The following is a 20,115-nucleotide window of genomic DNA, read 5'->3' as shown; positions in this document are numbered from 1 at the left end:
GTTCTAAATTTCCAAACATGGCTTGGTATTTTTTGGCAGGGGGTTCAAAAAAAAAAAAAAAAAGAAGCAAGCCAAAACCATGGAGCTATCCTTCCCCTGCCCCTCAAGAGCCAAGTAGTTCTTGTGAAATTCTGTTACTGATGTAAAAGTTAAATGGGATATTTTGATTACAGACAACTGCTCTGTTTTCCTGTATTTTATAAATTTCCCTACAACCTAAAAAAAACCCTCGTAAGATTGTGGGGTTTTTATATAAAAATACTAACTACTTTGGTCACACATTATTTTAACAGAAGGTTACCAAAGAAGCCATCTTCTACCCATGAAACTGGGACTCGCCTCTAAGTCACTCCTATTTATTCATGTGAAGAACAGTAAAGACCAGTGCTGCATTAACCAGGTCCTGTGTTGCAGCTGACTTTAATCCTGACAGAAATGGTTAATTCCAAGTGTTACAGTCCCTCCCTTAACACTATTTTTCTACATTGTATATTTGAAAGGAACAGGGCAACAGATTAACAGAGAGATCGTTGGGGAATTAGCCAATTTACTCAACGACTTGTCCCATAGCCACAGCAAGGACTACTAGACTCCTGGACAACCTTGCCTGATGCTGCTGTGAGAATCTTGGCCTCAGCTGGATCATTCCTAGTTACTTTCCCCTCTCATTGTCCTTCCCCACCAGTTTAGATCCTGCTAAAGTAAAAGGTTCTTAACAGGAAGTTCAAAATGTAAGACAGGTCACTGAAAGAAAGAACCAACTACTTCCACAAGTACAAACTCCTATTGGAGTGGGGTAACTTTTATTGAACTCCGAGATGATCAATTGCAAAGCACAGCAATAAAATCCAGAACTGGAACATTTAGTAACAGCCTGAAATGTAGAACTGGTTTTTATTTTCATAAGGGTTTGACATGCAGTTTTTGCAGGACACTTAAAGCTTTAAAATTTTGTTTTAATCAGTGTAATTACCCATTCCCCCCCAATACACACTTACATTCTAAATTGCAGTGGCTTCCTGATTTCTGAGAAGTAAGGCACTACCATGTCCTTCCAGAGTAGTTACAGATTATCATAGCAAATGCTTCCCTCTGAGATCTGAAGTTCAAGAATGTCCACGGAAGAAAATGCAACTGGTGACTGAAGATGCATATCCAGTGATGAATAACTATCACCACTACTACCAAAACAGCCATTGCATTCTAGGTGATCTACTGTCAGGCTCAAGAGGAAGCCTTCAGTGCACAGAGCAGAGCTAACAGTGTTCCTCCTCTCACCTAGGGAAACTGTTTGCTCCGTTCTGAAGAATTTCATTAAAGCTCCCCTGTTCAAGTCAGGGGACAGATTTTAACCATAGTTTCTAACAATCAGTACATTCTTATGGATGGGGACAAGGCACTGGATGAAGACCTCTGCATTTATAACTTTGGAATAGGAGTTGCAGCCACTGCAATGCTTTCAATTGCACATTCATCAGTGCCACGGCGGATTCTGAAGTAACCATCTTCTCCCCACGAGGTGCCCCAGCTGTTCTTCACAATCCAAAACTTCTCACCACTGTTTGGGTCTGTACCATAGCCCACCAGCAAGACAGCATGATTGGTCAGTTCAAAAGGATTGAAGTCATCCTGCAGCCCAGTGTGATGGTAGATCCCCTCTTTATAAAGCATGAAATCATTATAAACCTCAAAGGCAACAGCCATGGGCCCATGCAGAACAAGCTCAAGTTTCATCAGGGCTTCATTGCAGCCTCCATAGAAACCACCAACATAGTGGTACTCAGAAGTGTAGTAGTGGTAACAGCTGCGCTTGAAAGTGCATGGAGAATCTTGGGCTGTGTAAGGGAAGCAGTCCTCTTCCACCACACCAAAGTCTTGGACATACTTTCCAGCAATGAGATATGGGAAGCCACCATCACAACCTAAACAAAAAAAAAAAAACCCTGCTTATTCCCTTGGAGAGTTGAGGTGGGAGACTCTCCTAGTCAAAATCTTTTGGAATACTTTTAGATACAGAATTGAACAAAACATCAGTGACCCCAGATAAACCTAATATTCCAGTTACCTATAGCTAGCTTTCTGAAACATGTAAGACAAAGTTCACATCAGTGGGAGCTATACTGGGAACACTAATGCATAGACTACGATCTCATCCAATTGCTCCTGACACTCCCCATTATGAAGAGCCATTAGTTACATGAAGTAAAAAGACCTGTCTAACACAGGTACTGTCCTTTGGAAAGCTTCACTCATTGTTTTTGCTCATTTCCCCCTCCCCATATGCTCCTCCTCTCTCTGAATATGCTTTTGGGAGGATACTCAGTTCCACTCTTTCTAGGCATGCATTGAAATTTAGCTATATTTTTAGTCCTATTACTTAGACATTTCCCATTTCCCAGGTAGATCTACCTAAAATCCAGTAACATCCTGAGCATGAGGCCCTACAGTAAGGTGGGTTGCCAACTCTAGAATATTTTCTGCACTCTTTCGAAACAAGAAGCTTGTCAGATACTTTATGAAAAAAATAAATCATGGGTGATGAGGAAGGCATTGAAGCTTTAATATACAGTCTCCTTCTGCAGCATTATCGTTACTGAAAGTTATCTCTGTACACACCAGTGTACTTACCCTGAGAATACTGGCTGCAAGACACAACCTGCTGGGGACTAAAGATCGGTTTCTGAGTGTTGTTTGTGAGGATACGTATTCTTGCTTCCAGCATGCCCATGGAAGAAAATGCGTAACAGCTGCCACATGAACCTGAGCAGAGGAGAAGAACGAACCATGAAGAGCAGTCAGTAACATAAACAAGGCAAGTCACCTGCATTCAGGTACAACTATTGCAAAGAGTCCGCTGAGAAGAGTCAAAACCTACCAAGCTGAACATTAATAGAGCAAAAACTTTAAACATACATTTAGCTTTTAAGCACCCAATTCAAAAAACCCATAGTTTTAACTACTTCTGAAGGAATACTGAGCTTATTCAATTCAAGAATAAGAGACAATATGTTAATCTTCAGTGTTTTCCAGCAGTATCATTTAAGAACTATGATGTTCCTTCAGAATGAAGCTACAGGGACCACATTAGCAGGGCCAAAAAGGCTCATGACCTACTGCCTCAGACTATAACCCTTTATGGAACACATATGCTAAGGGGGGCAATGAACTATTTTAAGTGAATGCTAACAGTATTGTTCTAGATTTATTTCAACCTATCAATGGATTTAATGCCGCAATTTCCAATTGAAAAAATATTCCACCTCTAGAGCTACCCCTAAAATAACTGACTTTTGAAAGTCTAGTAGTATAAATAGCAGGTTTGACCTAGTGGATTAATCCCAGCTCCCCTTGCTTCCCAAGGGCATGTAATTTTTACACTGGCTTTTCAGAGGCACCTTAGTTTCCCTTCTGTTTCCTGACAAAGAGTTAAGTCTCCTTACTTTTTGCATCAAAATTTAGTATTTCTTCTAGTTTTAGGCCTCTTCACTCCCTAGGAGCTTCCTGTAACACATTAAAAACCTTTGGAAGTGGAATGACAAGCATTACAGGGAAGGACAATTACTTGGATGAGGTCCTATTTTATCTACTGATTGTCACCAAGGTGCCTGATTTCCTTTTGTTTCCTGACAGCAGGAAAGTCAAATATTGCAGAGCTATGAAAAGGAGGGAGGCTTGAGGAACAAAACAAAATACTTTCTCCTGAACTGTGTAGGTGTATAAAAGCAGAGCTATTACAAAAGCAAGACTTTGTGAAATTGCACCTTCACTCACTTAGACATATCTCTGAAGAGAAGGGGCAAAATCAGCCTGAACATGAATGCTCTTTGCCCAGCAGGGCAAACTGAAGCAGTGAAAGGTGCCTCCCACTCATTGTACAGTCACAGCATCAGAGATGGGCCATGCTGCAAAACACTTTGTTGCATTTTGTGTGCAAAAATGTAAAAAATACAATTAACGACACCATTTCAGACTGGAGTCCATTGGGGTGGTTGCTAAATTTCTTCCCTGCTACCACTGTGGTACTTGTGAGGCCCATAGCATGACAATCACACTATATCAGCAGGGAGCCAACACAGCTGCAAAAGTAGTGGCTTTTCTGAGACCTCCCACAAATTCTCTTCCAGAGTCAATTAAAGCTTCAGCCACATCACATTCTACTCACTCTACTGCAAAGGGCTGTTAAATTATGAGGAGTGGGGAAGGGACACAACACATCTCATGAAGAATCACCTGACCAGGCTTTTCACCTATTTCAAACTGCAGCAAAAGCTTGCAGAAAGAAGTCAGCAAGAAATTGAAACTGCACTCTAAGGCTAACAAAATCTGTGGGTTCCCCTCTTCTTCTCCCCCCATAAAGTTGATAACAAGCAACAACAGGGCTGTCTTCAAAGATGACATCTCTTGGCTCAAAGATGCAGTTACTGCTCTATGAACAACCCAAGAACTCAACCTTTACTTTCTTGACTATAAGAAAAGCTAACAGGGATCCTAACATTCTGGCAGTAGATATTACAGTCCAAGACAACTGCACTTGCATGAAGCCTGCCATGTCTCAAGGTATATCCCACAGAGAATGCACGCTTCCCTTTTGATTCTTGTCCACTTCAGATGGTGTATTTTTTCATCCTTAGGTAAAGAGCAGTGACTCCACAAGCATGTGAGATATGGGAAACCAGCTCTTATAATTCATGCAGTTCTCTCTGCATGGGCCAGACAACTTGCATCTTACTGCTTGCAGCCTTTTCCCCCCCCAGCATTTTCTAATTATTCATCTAATAATCTTAATGATATACAACTAAGACTTTCTAATACCATCATTGTAATGAAGCATTGATATCCAGTGCCTCAGAAAATCATACAAGCTACCATAACCAAGACTTGATTTGTATGTCAGCACTATTTTGCACAAGGTCATCTTTTGGATGTTTTATATTGTGGGTTTTTTTTTTTTTTAAAGCCTAAAAGCTAGAATTCTAATTTAATGGAACAGAATGCATATTTCACAGACATTTAACATACTCAGCATGGATTCTTAGATTACAGGAAAAGTGTAGGCAGCTTTATTATTGGAAGCAACAGACTAGTTCTCATTTACAGGAACTTTGAAGTAACATGATGTGGAAAGGGTAAGTTTGGGACCAAGTGTTCAACTGTTTGGAAGGTAAAAGAGCCCTTGGTATAGTCACAGTTCACACCAGCAGAATGTACAGGACTCATTGGACTATCGTTTCCTGTTGCCGTCTTTCAGTGATGCCATGTGTCAGCTTGGGAGCTAGAACTCCCACAAGCCTTCCTATGCTTCTGCTACCAGGAGTCCAGGTGGCAGAATCTGGCAGAAGAACTAAGCCATAAATGAGGGACCAGTGATCTAAGCCATCCCCTCCCCACCATGCTAATGTTATGCTTCCTTCCCCTTAAAGTTGCAACCAGATAGCTACCAGTAGATCCAAGCTTATTTGGAAATGGTACAGCAGGGAAGGGACACATTAACTGAGACAATGCCTGGCTCCAGTATGTAACCATCTAATTCAGGCATCTCAGACCACAGTGCTATAAAAGCACTCTCTATAGAATAAACATATACCAGAATGGTATCCCTTTAGGTCTATACTTTGAGCTAAATACTTCCTTATCACAGTGGCAAACTAAAAAAAAAAGCTTTCACAAGTATTCTGTATCTATCAGTGTCCACACTTTTCACACTAACTTGCAACTAGCCATTTAAGTAACTCCTACAGTTATCAGGGTGATAAGAGTTGGAGGCAGTATAAACAATTTTCATGGGTTTATTCACTAAAGCTGCATGACAATTTGCCACAGGAATTAGGGAAAGAATTAAATGTACATCAGTTCTGTCAGTGTGCAGAAAACCGTGACTGAGACTGCTTGGACAAAATTTGACAGCTATCTTTATGCAGGGCACTGTGGTCATTGGCTTTCACTCCAGCCAGATACACTGTTGTTTGGGTAAGCCAATACCACCACCTATTTTGGCACAGTGTTGTCAGCCAGGATTCCCCCAGTTTCCACAGGTCATTCATAGTAAAGGTGTGATTAGCTTTATCAGCTGCAAGACTAGGCAAAACCTTCTTGTTAGCAGCAAATTACAAAGCACAGCAAAGGAGCTCTACAGCATTTCATTCAGTTTTGATTTTTTTCTTTTTTTTTTACCTTGATTCCGAACAGGGCTGACATAATTGACACCACTCACATTTCTCCAGTCCCAGGATTCTGGCAAGCTTGAAACTTTTTTGAGTAACTCGGGTGTTAGAGGTGCAGGCTTTGGTCTAAAGAGAAAATGCTTTTGAGTAACATTTCACACTCTAGGCAAGGAAACAATCACATAACGCTCTGTTGTCATCTTCTGGCTTCTACTAGTTGCACGCACTTCACACTAAGCAATTGAAATAGTCTCCATCTAAGCTGAGTGGGTGTCAGTCTCAAGAGATTAGTTTCAGCAGGATGCAAGACCTACTCAAATCCCTCCCTGAGGGAACTATATTATGAAGTATCCACAAACTGGTGAGGTCAAATACTTTTGAACCAATCTGAAGTGCTGAAGTAACTCTCAGTGACTGTAGCAATGTAGCTCTACAACTGCAATTTCACACCTTTGCCATCACAAGGTGTCCAGAATACCTGACTGCAGAAGGCAGCATGCACTGACAGCACCAACAGACTATTTAACTGCAGACAGACATGGCTGACACCAACACTTCAATAACTGCAGTCCCACTTGCCCTGCAGACTTCCCTAGGGCAAGTTTTTACCATGACTATTGAAGAAGTATTGGATGTTACTTGCCCTCATTTACCACTTGCAGCCAAGTGATGCTCATATATCAGTCAGTCAAGAGCTTCCTGCACTCAGCTTTCACACCTGATGCTTGTCCCATAAATCACACATCAAGTCCCATTCACAAACACCAGACCCAGAAATCTGTTCTAAAAGCATAAGAGGGCCAGCAAAATACTGTCATGGCACTGCATGGTGGGTGCAAGAGAGCTTCCAAACAGGTTACTATATTTAAAACCATCTACAAGGAGACTTCCATCTATAGGATGGAACCATGATAATCTGCATGATACTCCCACACAAATCAATTTTTATTGTGTTGTAGAACCTTCTAAAAACATACAATTGCCACGGCTTGGAAAAGTGAGTAGCATTCCTACCCACAGTAGTATCAGAGTAGAAAAAACAGAGATACAAAGAAGGTAGAACAGCTGTAAGGAAGGGAAACTTCAGATCAAAAGAACTCTAGTCCTCAAATTAAGAGGACCATGTGTCCCTCCCCATTACCATTCTCTGCCATGTGATCTGCAAGACCCTGAAGGCACTCTACTTCATGCTCTTCACTCTGCTCCTGTTAGAGTGGACTCCAGTTGCAGGCATGGCAAATTATCAAAGTAACCAGGGAATGCCCTCAGAAAATATTATTCACATTTAATAGCAGAATGATGTTCACTGCTTGTGAACTGCAATTATGAACTAGCAGAACCAGGAAGATGGTCAAGCAGAAGCTCATGACTATGGCAAGCAGCTGATGGGTAGACAGGAGAGTGACAACTGAGACTGTCCCCACTTCTTCCCTGAACATAAGTTCAGCAGCAAGTTACTGGACAAGATTAAAGTGTAGATGGCCCTATTTGTCTCAAGTGCTTGAGACAACAGATGCTCGGAATAATCATTCAAATATATTGGCAGTCCATGAAAATGAGCTGGAAAGCCTTGAAACTTGATTAAACATCTGAACTACAAGCCAAAACACAGTCAGGAAGAGCCAGGACAAATGTAAGCAGATTCTTTGCAGCAGTGGGGTTAATGGCAAAACAAAAGGCCTTAGTACCTTGGAGCTCTGGAATAGACACCCCCAGCTCTTCTAGTTAGTTCTTCCAGGGCAAAGTTCTCATACTCCTTGTATCTTGCTGCTCTCCAGGACTTCTGGCGGGCATTGATAGCATTTACAAAGTCAAAGTTGTGCACGTAACGTCTGCTTGAAAGTCTGCAAACAAAAGCAACCAAATAAACCGTAAGAGAAAGACTGGGATTGAAAATTTAAAAAGTGTTCTCTAAACTGAATATGGAAAAGACTCTCTAACTCTCGAAGAGTCTCCTGGTAGGTTAAGAAACATGCAATTATTGGATCAAGGCAAGGTTTCTGAAGTTTGAGACAGACTAAGTAGAATGATACAATCATCACCTTTAGACATGCCAGTTTTGTAATTGGCCTTCAGAGTGAAGGAGCATCTGTGTGATGCAACTGGCACATCCTCCCTCATCTTTGTGCACTCACGTTTATTCCCGACATGATCACTGGCTTTAACTTCGCCCTCAGTCACAGAATTGGTCCATATGGTTTTAGCCGAAACCTGAAGCAGTTACCAAGCATTTTATTCCAGTAAAAGGTTACTTATCTGTTGTTTACCTTCCCCTGGGCTTCTGGAGAGGTAGCTCATTTATGTGAACATCTGAGGGAGATGAAGAAATCTTCCGTCCGCTGAAACAAGCCCAGTTGTGGCCAAGTACATCGTGTACCCATCCTGGTAGAGTCTCATTACAGTAGCTGGTTACATTCTGGCCTTCCTTTTTGTACTGTAATGTGAAGAGGTTATGCTTGTGTTGAGTAGATGCATATGTTAGCACAGCAGTACTCCCTACCCACCCAGCTGTTTCTTGCCTGTGTTTCAGAGGAAGTGTCCAAATGTATATTCCAGATCAATCAGTATCATGTTTGATTTCAAGACAAAGAAGCATCAAGAAAAGGTTAAGCAGATGAAAGGGAATGATTCTTTGTCCTTCTCTAGCAATTTGATAAGCAGGTTGTGACTTTCACTTTTAGCAACAAAGCATGCATTAGTATCAGTATCAACTAACAGGTGCTAATTGCTTGGGTCCAACAGTTACTTTCTAGGCAAAATGTAAAAGACCCCTTATTACTTGTCCTTTTCTTCAAGGCCCTGTAGCTTCTTGCACCAAATATGTGACTAGTCAAACAAACCAACCCTGAGCCTGAAAAAGTTTGAGAAACTAACACAGCAGCATGAAAAGTAAACACAGGGAGGATGGCAAGTTTCTCACCGAGTAACCTCTCAGGGAAAACTACAGCATTTCTGTTTTAAAAGTCAGAACGAAAGATGAGACTTCCTGCAACTGCTTTAAGTTTGCGCTGTGCTGGAAGAGCATCAAGAAACAGTTTCACCTTAACTATCAAAATGAGACAATAAGAAATGATGATCCATTGAGAGCAACTCATTTGAAGTTGGCGGTGAGGGGAGTGTTACTAAAGCCTCAAGTCCCAAGTCCTAATACTTCCTTATTCAGTCACACAAGTCTTCATTTTACCACTGAAAAGGAGTAATAAGTTAATCTATTCAGTAAAATGTGTCTTCATACAACAGTTAGCACAAACTCTTCCCAGCTGCACAAGTTTCCTGGATTAGCAATTCTTTGACAGTAGAATGTCCCAGTGGCAGGGGGTGGGGGAAAGATCTTTATGGAGATCTTTATTCATCTCTTAAGGTTAAAGTTTATTTTGTATTAAGCTACACAGGAGCCTGAAAGCCCCATGCAACAAAACCTTTAACTTCACTCTTCTAAATCACACAATCAGAGTCCAAGTTTTCTAGTCCAAGAATACTTTATTAAATCCCATCCCATTCAAGTTGCACATGTACAATGGTACAGAGATTTTGTAGCTGTGATTCAACAAAATGCTTGCTCACTCACTCTTCACTGAAGAAGGTGGTGGCTTACAGTGATTGAAATGCCTCAAATAAAGAGACTGAGAGGTTTGTGACTATGTCAGTGCTCTGTGGGAAATCTGAAGAACACAATGAAATAATTAAGTCTTATCAGAGGGATAAAATTAAAAGGTTAATCCTCTAACTGTTTTAGAACAATGGGAATTTGCTTTGTCCCCAGTTCAGAGGTTGCAGAGGCATCAATCACATCTACAGCCTTGCTTGTCCAGCAAGGCAAACATGTTTGCTGACCAGAGCAGGATGGGGGCACTAGAAGGCTGAGCCGTTACCTTGTTCTATTCATCCTATCTTACCGTGCAGGGTTGTGCCATATGGGTAATAACTACACTTGGCCAAATACTAAGGGCAAGGTTCAGAGATGACTCTTGAGAAATACTGTCTTCACAACAGCATTGCTAGAAATCCAGACACTACCAAAAGCAACAAGTTACTGGCTTTACATCGGTAAATTACTGTGAGTCCTTTATTTGGCTCTACATGATAGTGTAAATTAATACCTACCTGTCTTCTCCATCTAAAAGCTGCCACAGATTAAAATAAGACCAAGCACAACCATTCTTGATAAGTATATGCCTTTAATCTGAATTCTTGAAGATTATTTAAGAACAGGCCAGATTCCTGCAACAGTCAGATGCAGATCCTGCCTAGAATGGAGAATTACATTGAATCAAAACAAGTAGAACAGATTTGGGCCATCTTCATGGGAAAAAAGGCACTGAGTTATCTGCTAACTAAAAAATTAAAACAACTTGCCTTTTTTTTTTGTCCTAGAAATCCCTTTTTCTAGATATTAAATTTATTGCTCTTTTTTAAGATGTATATAGATAACCAGAGTAACAGATAACACCATTTGTGCAGCTTATCTTCCGGGGAAGTGAATTTAACAAGTTTCTTATGCTGTTCTTTCAGTTAAAACATATCAGCAAAACTAGGAAGGAGGTGAGGGAACAGTGGCAATGCTTCAAGATACACAGGAGATAGAAACCAATTTCAGACAGTCTGTGTAGAAGCCTAAAATTAAGCAGTTCAAGTCCTCTGTAGCTACCTTTTTGTAGTCAGACTGTAAACTACTACTGAACTGTCTTTAAAAAGGGGACATGGAGACTTTGAGACCATAGCCAATCAGTGACATATAAGGGAATTGAACTCCAAGAGCCATTTTCAGCTAGGAAATTAAAATATACCCATAATGTTTCAATTTGTTTTTTTTCCCCTCTGGCTAATATTGAGAGCCACTGATGTAGAGCAGTGGTGGAGAAACCTTTAAAAAACCCAATACTTATGCTTACTTCTACAGGCTAGTTAACTCCCCAATGGGCCACATGCTAGAGGAAATAAAATGGGATAGCAAAGTCATCAATGCCATGACAATGACACCCACTGCTTACTGCCATAACATACACTGTCAAATCAGTATTTCATTCTAAAACCACATGCAACATTTCTTATTGTGACCAGAGATGGACTCTGACAGATTAGATCTAGCAAAACTAACTGTACCAGTTTTAGAGGACCTACTGTGAGTATGCCTGCCCAATCAACAGTCATACAGGGGCATGGCACCATTGCATGAACAACCATTGACTCAGGCAGATGCAAATTACAGTGCCAGACCCAACCAAAGCTGTCAGCACAGTACCCAGCACATCTGCAGAACTCAGAGAAGCATCCTTCATGGAGGACAGCTGCCACACAGCTGTGACCACCAGGAACTGCCAGACAACTGCTACATTCACTTCCTCTACAGACTTAAGATGGTTTTCACTTTGAGTTAATAAAAGACCACTGCAGCCATGACACATGTGATAATTTCATCAGTCAATGCTTATGTCTGCAGCATTAAGTAATCTCCATCTAGTGATCTGACCAATCTGGAACCACTCCTGTAGAAAGGCACCCAAACTTTATTCACAGTTCAGATTCTGAGGTTTGAAAACATTAAGCTTTAATTCTAGTTCAAATGCATATTTTTATCAAGACTGACAACTCCTGCGCCTTTGCCTAATGCCAGAATTTAGCCAAGTAACTCCAACGTTAACCTTGAAAGGCTTTATGTACCTAAATTTCAAGGCTTGCTATTAGATACCTGAACGTAGATGAGCTTTTTGGTACACTATACTTTTACTAAAGTCTTTCCTGTGTTGGTCATCATGACATAATCTAATTGCATGTTCAATTCTAGTCCTGGTAAAAAAAATGCAATTGTTTAACACATTCTTTAAGTTTTTCATCTCCCTAAGAGGAAAGCAAGAAAGGACAGAAACCTTATTGGACACAGCATTTTAACAAGGATTCATCAGTGCTACATACACAAGCTGCCATCTCATCCTCTTTTACATCTATTGTTCTCAGTTTAAGCAACGTTCAGGCAATAAGCCAATTTGAGTTCCAGGAGGCAGGACTACCCTATACATTAAGCCCGGTGGAAAGACTTACCACTCATTTGTCAAATTTAAAAGTGTGCCTAGGCATTTTACATTCTTAATTATAACAGGATTGCAGACTTGTAGATGCCCTACTGTATGAAAATACAGAGGATAGTATTATCAGAACAAAGGACTGCATCTTGCTACTTGATATAAAATACAAGCAAATATCAGCTACAGATGCATTTTCTTTCCTCTAGGGAACACTCTGCAATTCAGAGATTTATGCTTTCAGATTTATGCTTTAGCGAAGCAGCAGTTGCACACAGTTAAGGAAGCCCAACTAAGACAGGTCAGAAATTAACTTTCAATGGATTTGCAGGATGATTAAATAGCATTAAGAACTCTAACACTTTTATTTTAGCAACATGGAATAAAATGCATTCCGATTTTTTTATTCTAAAATTTAAACATTAACTACTGTCACTTGTCTAGGCTGATTATTTCAGAAGGGAAGTCCTTCGTTTTAACCAAATTTGGGGGCACTGGGGAAGAGACGTGACAAAGATATCACCAGGTCAGTCTGGAAAAGATTAATAACAGAGTAGTGGAAGATCCTGTAATCTATTTTTTTTTTTTGCTAAAGTAGCACTAATGTTTTAATATGAAAAAATGCCAGACTGCTGGTTTTTGCTAGATGACATCTCAAAAGTCAGAAGTGGTACCACTTAGTACCACTTAGCTTAAGGCACAAGCAGTGAGAACCTTTATCAGACTGTTACATTAAATGTTACAAAGATACCAAATAATTGAAACAAGTTAGCCTCAACTTTCAGCCTCACTCCAGCTTTTTACACTACGCTGTTCCTATTTCTTTTGCTATTCCTTGGAAAAAAAAAATCTTTAAAGCCTTATATCTTGCTTAGTCCTACAGAATTCTTATATCATCCAGCAGGAGCCAAGCTCAAGCTTCTGCCGAGAGTGAGCACACTAACAGCACATCCAAGTTCAGTACAGGGACATTTCAGCAGCACACATTAAATAAGGAACAAGAGCATTCCCATAAAACAAACAAGTTATTTTGTGCTGCAAAAAACCACCAGGCAGAGTAACTATAACTGGTGAGAAGCAGAATTCAAGAATGCAGTAGGATGATGCATTTAACTTGACAAACCTTAAGGGACAAGTCTATGTACAGCAATGGTTAGAAATAAACGGTTAGAGCTTCTTTACTTAAGCTACTAAAGCAAACTGAGAAAAAAATACTTTGATAAGCTCACCCAATCCACTACTTTGGTGTAGAAAGTCATTCCCCCACAGCCCCCAGACACGATAACAAGTAACTTGTAAAGGCAGTGAGGCCCTACAAAAATTTTAGTGGGCGTCTTGTTTAGTAAGCCAAGGAACAAGAGGCTATTAAAAACTCAGTGAAATGCATCATCAAACGGGCCATGTCTACATCCACACAGTACAGGAGCTCTGATAAAGTCACCATTTAGACAAGCCCACAGCATTCTTATTAGTAATTAATAGCTTCATTCTTTAACATTAAGCAAAAACACACTGGAAGTTCAACTAGCATCAGTTGCATTTCTATGCTTGAAACACATGAAGTACTGTATTGGCTTAAATACTGCTGTTCATTTTGCCTAGCAACTCCATCCTCTGTTCAATGGCAGAATATGAGGAAAGTGTTAAACATCATAGGAGGTAAATCAGGATGCTTTATTTGCCCTGTAACCATGATAGTGTTTTAGCCACATAATTTATCTTTAGTGCAACATAAACAGAACCTGAAATTTATGAGTGGTCTTTAAGCAATGAATACTTTCCTGACAAGCCCAAACCTGAAGCCATGGAAGTAGATGTGCAAGGCTTTCTGTGTAATGGCTGCTCCATGAACCAAAAAGTTATTCCACAATCAAGTGGTAACTCCAGAACAGTGTTCACACTGGGAGGTTATTCCAGAGGGAAACTAAGGAATTTTACCAAGCAGTAAAAACAATAGTAAATTACTCCGTATTAAACATATTAGTTCTGTACCTTCTTGCTGTAAAGCAAGAGACTGCCAGTAAATTCTTCCTTTCCATTAATTCCAAAGGGACCTTGTCTAATGACTTTCCACATTCTCAATAGCAATCAAGGCTAAGCAATATTCTAAGAGATTGCTTTTATGCTTTCCTCTTGCTGCATTTCCAGGGAGGCAGGCCATCGCCCATTAGCATTCTAGTCTACTCTATTTTACTCCAAGGGCTTCTACATTATGACCAACACTAAGTAAGTAAAGTCTGCTATGTTTACATTACTTTTAGGTGCAAACAGTATAAGTATTTTAAACAATACACAATCATTCTTCAAAAACCTCTGAAACATGCACTGAGCAGCGTATATTACTTGTCCCTTAGAAGCTTTACAGTAGAAGATGACAGAATAGGTCGTAAAAGAGCATTAACTGCATTTGATAGAAGAAATCACATTTTCACTTTATACCAGGACTAGATATTTTGTATTTCCATTTCATATGTAATGCAATATTTACCAGATTAAAAGCAAACAGATATGCACATCTAAATATGTCACAACATCAAGTAGTTCATAAGGAACCACTTCGTCCCCCCAAGTTCCTACTGACGGTTGTGAAATAACAGTTTTGCAGATAGACAGTACTGCAAGTTGTTGTCTAACAAAGTCAAATAGTTGCCTGCAGCAAAAAATGCATTTACCAAGTGCTATGCCATTTCCTCATGCTTTTCAGCCATTATACTTGCATCTCAGTAATCTGTTGTTTCCTTTACAGCTGCAAAATTACAGAGGGTAACTGAATTGGGCTCTAATCCTCTCTATAATATTTAAGGAAAGAAGCCTTTAATTTAAGCATGTCTTGCCAATAGAGTCCTTACTACTGAACAATGATCCAAACAAGCTTGCTATTTCTCAATACTAAATGCAACTGCAAAACTAACAATTAATCCATTTGCCTACAAAGGGCTAAGACATTCATGACTGTGAAACACAAGCTATTGTGCACTGCTACTGTATATTTGGCTTATTTTCTTTTGAGCAGAAGGTTGGATCAGATGACCTCCAGAAGTTCCTTCCAGCCTAAATTATTCTGTAACTCAGTTTTGAGATATTGTTTAAGAGTACTCTTGCAAAGTAATGCACTTATGTTTTCATAAGCACAGAGGAATACGGGAGATGAGTACTTATCAGTCACATCTCACAGGGATGTATTTCACAAAGTATAGACAGCAGCAGTAGAGCCTTCAGTGACTCTCAACTCTCATCAAATTGGTGCCTAACGTCTCCATTCACTTTCCAGAGCAGGCCACTCACTGTTTCTGTGATTAAATTCCTCACATTCAAGAATCAGTTTGATAATCAACACTTGTTTCAACTGCTCACCATACTGGCTTGTAAAGCAACTCTGCATTTCAGTGCAAAATATCAGCCTAAGGATTCCCAGTCCACTAGTTCAACTATATTCCTCCTCAGATGAGTCCACCAAGTCCAGTAATGACTGCTGAATTCCACCTGCCAGAGAGGACATCTCAAGCCTGAATTCGTGGACAATACCACAACATACTTCTCTGCCCTTAAGGAAGCAGCAATTCCTGTCAGTTTTGAGGCTGGCCCTCCCACTTCAGGGAAGCTCACAGAGGTGCCTCTGCCTGAGATGTTTCAGAGTCATTCTGCCCAGTTAGAGTACTCCAGTGTCTGTAGTTTTTTTGCTGTATGAACTACATTGGCAATTTCGTGTCACTACCTTATACAGATGAGAGAATATCATCAGGTATTTCTCTCTCACACTTTGCTTTTGCTCAGGTATAAGACTTATGTCTTACGCAGAAGCATTCTTATTTCAAAAGTTCAGAGTTATAAGAGTGCAGTAGTTTTGGCAGAGAGTTAATTTTATTTATAGTAGCTCATACAGTGCCATGTTTTGGATTTGTGATGACAATAGTGTTGATAAAACAGGGATGTTTTAGTTATCGCTGAGCAGTGCATACACAGCATCAAGACCTCATCTGCTTCTTACACTGCCCCACCAGTGAGCAGGCTGAGGATGCAAAAGAACTTGGGAGGGGACACAGCTGGGACAGCTGACCCCAACTGATCAAAGGGATATTCCATCCCATACAACACCATGTTCAGCAACAGAAGCTGGGCAAAGAAGATAAAAAGGGGGACATTCAGAGTTATGGTGTCCGCCTTCCTAAGTAACAGTTACATGTGATGAAGCCCTGCTTTCCTGGAAATCACTAAACACCTGCCTGCTGGTGGGAAGCAGTGAATGAATTCCTTATTGATATATTATTATATACGCATCTTTTGCTTTACCTATTAAGCTCCCAGAAAGACAATTTAAAGCAGAAGTAACTTTACCCTCTTTACTACTAGCCAAGGTTCAGACATTTTTTGCTTGGACAAGGCCTGGGTGTTTACTATTGGCTCACCCGAAGCCAGACATAAGATCATGCTTTCTGAAACATCCAAGAAACATGTTCATTGCTCATTGCTCCTGCCAAGGGCTACACTCACCATCTGAGCAGTCTTAATGCACAAAACATCTATCTCCCAGGTAGTAAAGTCATTCTGGAGAGACTGCTTCAAGACACCCTCCAGATTCATAATGCCACTCACCAGGACAGCAGCAGAGTGCTCCTCAGTAAGTGGGTCTTCCCCTGTCTAAGCCCTGCCTACCAGCACTGTTTTCAGCTTGATCTGAAGTCATTAACATTGAATGGAGAAAACAATATTACCCCAAAAGAACAATTATAGGCAGCAGAATCCTTAGATATTAAAGTAACATTCTGAAACAAAATTGAAAGATCATAGAAATCGTCCAGAAAGGAAAGCAGATGGCCTTTCTAAGGTTTTCATGCATTTGAGAACATCTTTAATGAATGATAAAAGAAACGATGCTTGCTATTTCACTTGGGTCCTTAGTATCAGGAAAAAAAACTGAAAGAAAATTCCAGGCTACAGGGAGAGTTAGCTTTATGAAGTCCTTCAATGCCTTTAAGCATCCCCAGAAAGGAAACCAGCAGCATCTATAAAAGATTTTTCAGATAATGCCCAGTGTGGTATATAAATACCTTTTCCCTCCCTCTCCTCCTTACCCAGCTACTGATAACTCTTTCCTTACATTAAAAAAAAAAAAAGTTATGTATCTGGTAATAGAGCCAAAGATAACCAAGTGTTCCAACTGCCCCACTGTGGAACTTGGGCACTAAAGAGAAGCCTAACTACAGGCTATTTTAGCAACAGTCAGTGACACAGAACACACCAAGTTAACTCACCTTAAAAAATGCAAACCACTTGTAGTCATTTATCACAATTTCAAAGCCTTGATTGTAAATCAAAGTGAAGAAACCGTAGTTGCCCAGACTATCCTGAGCCACATCTAACTTCTGAAGACTAACAAGCACCTTTTTTTCCACAGGCCCTGCAAGAAATACAAACATTATTACATGATTACTGTGTGGAAAAAGTAAAAAAATTAGAACCAAGAATGTTTTTATTTATTTTATTCCAAAAGATGCTAAAATACACTTGTTGAATAGTCTTCTACAAAAAGGCATCAAGCAAACACACTTCAGGGACTTCACTTACCTGTCAGTCTACATGCTCATTCTTTCCACTACTAGACAGTATTTGCACATTTAATTACCAACAGTAGCAGCACCAAACAGCTGCTACTGGGAAACATCATCTTATTGAAACATAACTTGCTATACACCTACACAGGATGCTTTGTCACTCAGGCACTGTGTCTGCAATGACAGATCTTCCCCTAAAACATCTGGGATCAGGTTTCAGCCACCCCAGCTCTTCACACCAGTGCTCCCTCCATCACTGGCCTCGCCTTGACTGCTCCAACCTGCCACTTGCCTCAGCTGATCAAAAAGCAAATGATTTAAAAAAATGCAAAGTATCAACTATTTTAAAAATAATACTGACATACAATAATCAAATAATAACTCCGTGCTATTATTACCCCCTCAAGGGAAGTGCTATTTCTATTTCTCCTGATGCCATCAGGCTCCCTCGGCAGCAAACCCACCGCCGCTGACCAGCCAGGAGCTGGACAGGTGTCACCCAAACGCAAAGCCGCGCTTTGCTGCCGGGATCAGCCGCTTTGAGGGCAGGCTGAGCTGAGCTGGGAGGGAAGGTACCAGCGGGCTGCGAGGGAGGAAGACGTGAGCCAGCATGAGCCAGTGGTGCTCATGACGAGGCCTAGTTCAGCCCAAATCGAAACAAACAAAAAAAACCAAAAAAACCCCTAAGTGGAAGAATAACAGCGCTGCCCGCAGTGGCCACCCAGAGCCAGACTAATGGGAGTGTTTCAAGCTGCTTAATTCAGATTAACCTTTCTCTGCCTTAAACCTGGCAGGTTGCTCCGCACGAAGCCGGCAGCACGGGCCGACCCGCAGGTGCGGGAGGGCCGCCACGGCCGAGCCAGGAACCCTCTTCGCCGCCGCCCGCTCCGGTTTTAGGGCCTCACGGCCGCTCCCCCCCGCCCTGCTGCTCCCCCAGGGACACCTGACCCCCCCACCCCCTGCGCGGGCGGGCCGACCCCGGGACTCCGCGGGCCCCGGGGAAGCGGGACGGGATCGGGGCCGAGCCGCCGCGGTCTCACCCGCCTGGGAGCAGTTGCCGTGGCGGCCGCCGCCCCGCCAGACGCGGAGCTCCCAGTCGCCCAGCAGCTCGGCGAAGGAGCAGTTGGCCGGCGTGTCGGCCCGCACCGCCGCGGGCAGCGCCGCCAGCAGCACCAGCGCCGCGGCCCACAGCGCCCGCCCAGCCATGGCGCCGCTCCCGCCGCCCGCCGCCGCCGCTGCTGAAATGGGCCCGGGCGCCGCGGCCTCCCCGCCCCGCCGCCTCCCCGCCCCCGGGCCCGGGACCGCCCCGGGACCGCCGCGCCGCGCCGGGAGGGGCCGGTCCTCCGCGCCTGCCCCCGCCGTGGGGCCTGGGCTGGGCTGCGGGTTGTCGGGGGTGGGGGAAGGCCGGGTTGTGTCTGTAGGTCGCAGCTCCGGCGGAGGTGGGGCATGCTCCCCGCTGGGGAAGGCGGTCACCCCCCTGAGGGCCTCGACTAGGAGACGGACCCTCACCCAGCTCGCAAAGATGTCCTCTTCCCCAGTGTCCTTCCCAAAGGTCGTCCTCTCCTGTAAAGGGCGCCTGCCTCCCCTAAAGACAACGTCCCACACAAAGGGCAACCTCCTCACTGAAAGGCATCCGCCACCCCAAAAGATGTCCTTCTCGACCAAAGGAGTCCTCCTCCCCAAAGAGCATCCTCTTCCCCAAAGTGCCTTCTCCCCAGAGGGCATCCTCGCCTGCAAAGGGCACCCCCCGCCCCAAAGGGCATCCCCCTCACCGACAGCCATTCCCCACCCCAACAGATGGGAGTCCTCCTCCCCAAAGGGCATCCTCATCCCCAAGGCCCATCTACCTCCCCAAAGGGCATCCTTCCCCCCAAAAGGGCAGCCCCCTCCCCAGATCCCCTTCCCGCTACCCAGCCCCAGGCCTCCACACCCGAAGTCCCCTGCAGAGAGGGGCAGGCCAGCGGGGTCGGTCCCTGCTGTTACTTGAGGTGAGTGCCTTGCAGCTGCGGAGGACGAGGCCACGGGTTTAGCGGCACAAAGTGTCTCAGAGTTTCCGCAGCAGCCACCCGTCATGGCCAGGAAACCGTGCGGCGCTGGTCCTGCACAGAGTGTGGGCCCCAAAAACCTGTGCCCCCTTTGAGACCCTTTGTACACAGCAGCAGTCAGCAAAAAGCGCAGAAAATTCTTGCCGGAGTTGGAAGCTTTAGTGCCATGAAACATCTTGCATGTCCAGCAACCGGACTGTTTGCAGAGGACAGGTGTTGTCGAAGGGTAGAGATGTCTCCCCCAGTCGTGCACCTCTGAGTGCAGCTCTGAGTGTGCAGGGAAGTGGTGCTTGTTCCACTGTCTCTGCAGATTCAAAACGTGCATGCTTTCACATCC

The 20,115-nt window shown here is 42.7% G+C and overlaps 1 protein-coding gene across 1 annotated transcript; it reads right to left on the bottom strand.

Annotated features, from left to right (window-relative positions):
* Positions 1-765: 765 nt before the first annotated feature.
* CTSC (cathepsin C) lies at positions 766-18,971 on the bottom strand. The gene is made up of 7 exons (XM_074860304.1): positions 18,774-18,971; positions 17,434-17,579; positions 8,429-8,595; positions 7,850-8,005; positions 6,172-6,287; positions 2,629-2,760; positions 766-1,922 (listed from the first exon to the last, which is right to left on the bottom strand). Exons 1-7 carry the CDS (start codon positions 18,937-18,939, stop codon positions 1,420-1,422), a joined length of 1,386 nt encoding a protein of 461 aa, XP_074716405.1. The 5' UTR covers positions 18,940-18,971; the 3' UTR covers positions 766-1,419.
* Between the last annotated feature and the right edge of the window lie 1,144 nt (positions 18,972-20,115).

Source organism: Strix uralensis, chromosome 2 (assembly GCF_047716275.1).
Source record: "Strix uralensis isolate ZFMK-TIS-50842 chromosome 2, bStrUra1, whole genome shotgun sequence".
NCBI classification, from domain to species: domain Eukaryota; kingdom Metazoa; phylum Chordata; class Aves; order Strigiformes; family Strigidae; genus Strix; species Strix uralensis.
The sequence above is the reverse complement of the archived record's forward strand: the minus strand, read 5'-3'. Positions and strand labels throughout refer to the sequence as shown.

Excerpts from the sequence above, each read along its gene's own strand:
- CTSC (XM_074860304.1), bottom strand. The coding sequence starts at position 18,939 with ATGGCTGGGCGGGCGCTGTGGGCCGCGGCGCTGGTGCTGCTGGCGGCG. Across the intron at positions 8,006-8,428 it reads CTCCAGAAGCCCAGGGGAAG|ACTTTCAAGCAGACGTTACG; the intron begins GTAAACAACAGA and ends TTTTGTTTGCAG. Across the intron at positions 1,923-2,628 it reads TTGCAGCCAGTATTCTCAGG|GTTGTGATGGTGGCTTCCCA; the intron begins GTAAGTACACTG and ends TTTTTTGTTTAG.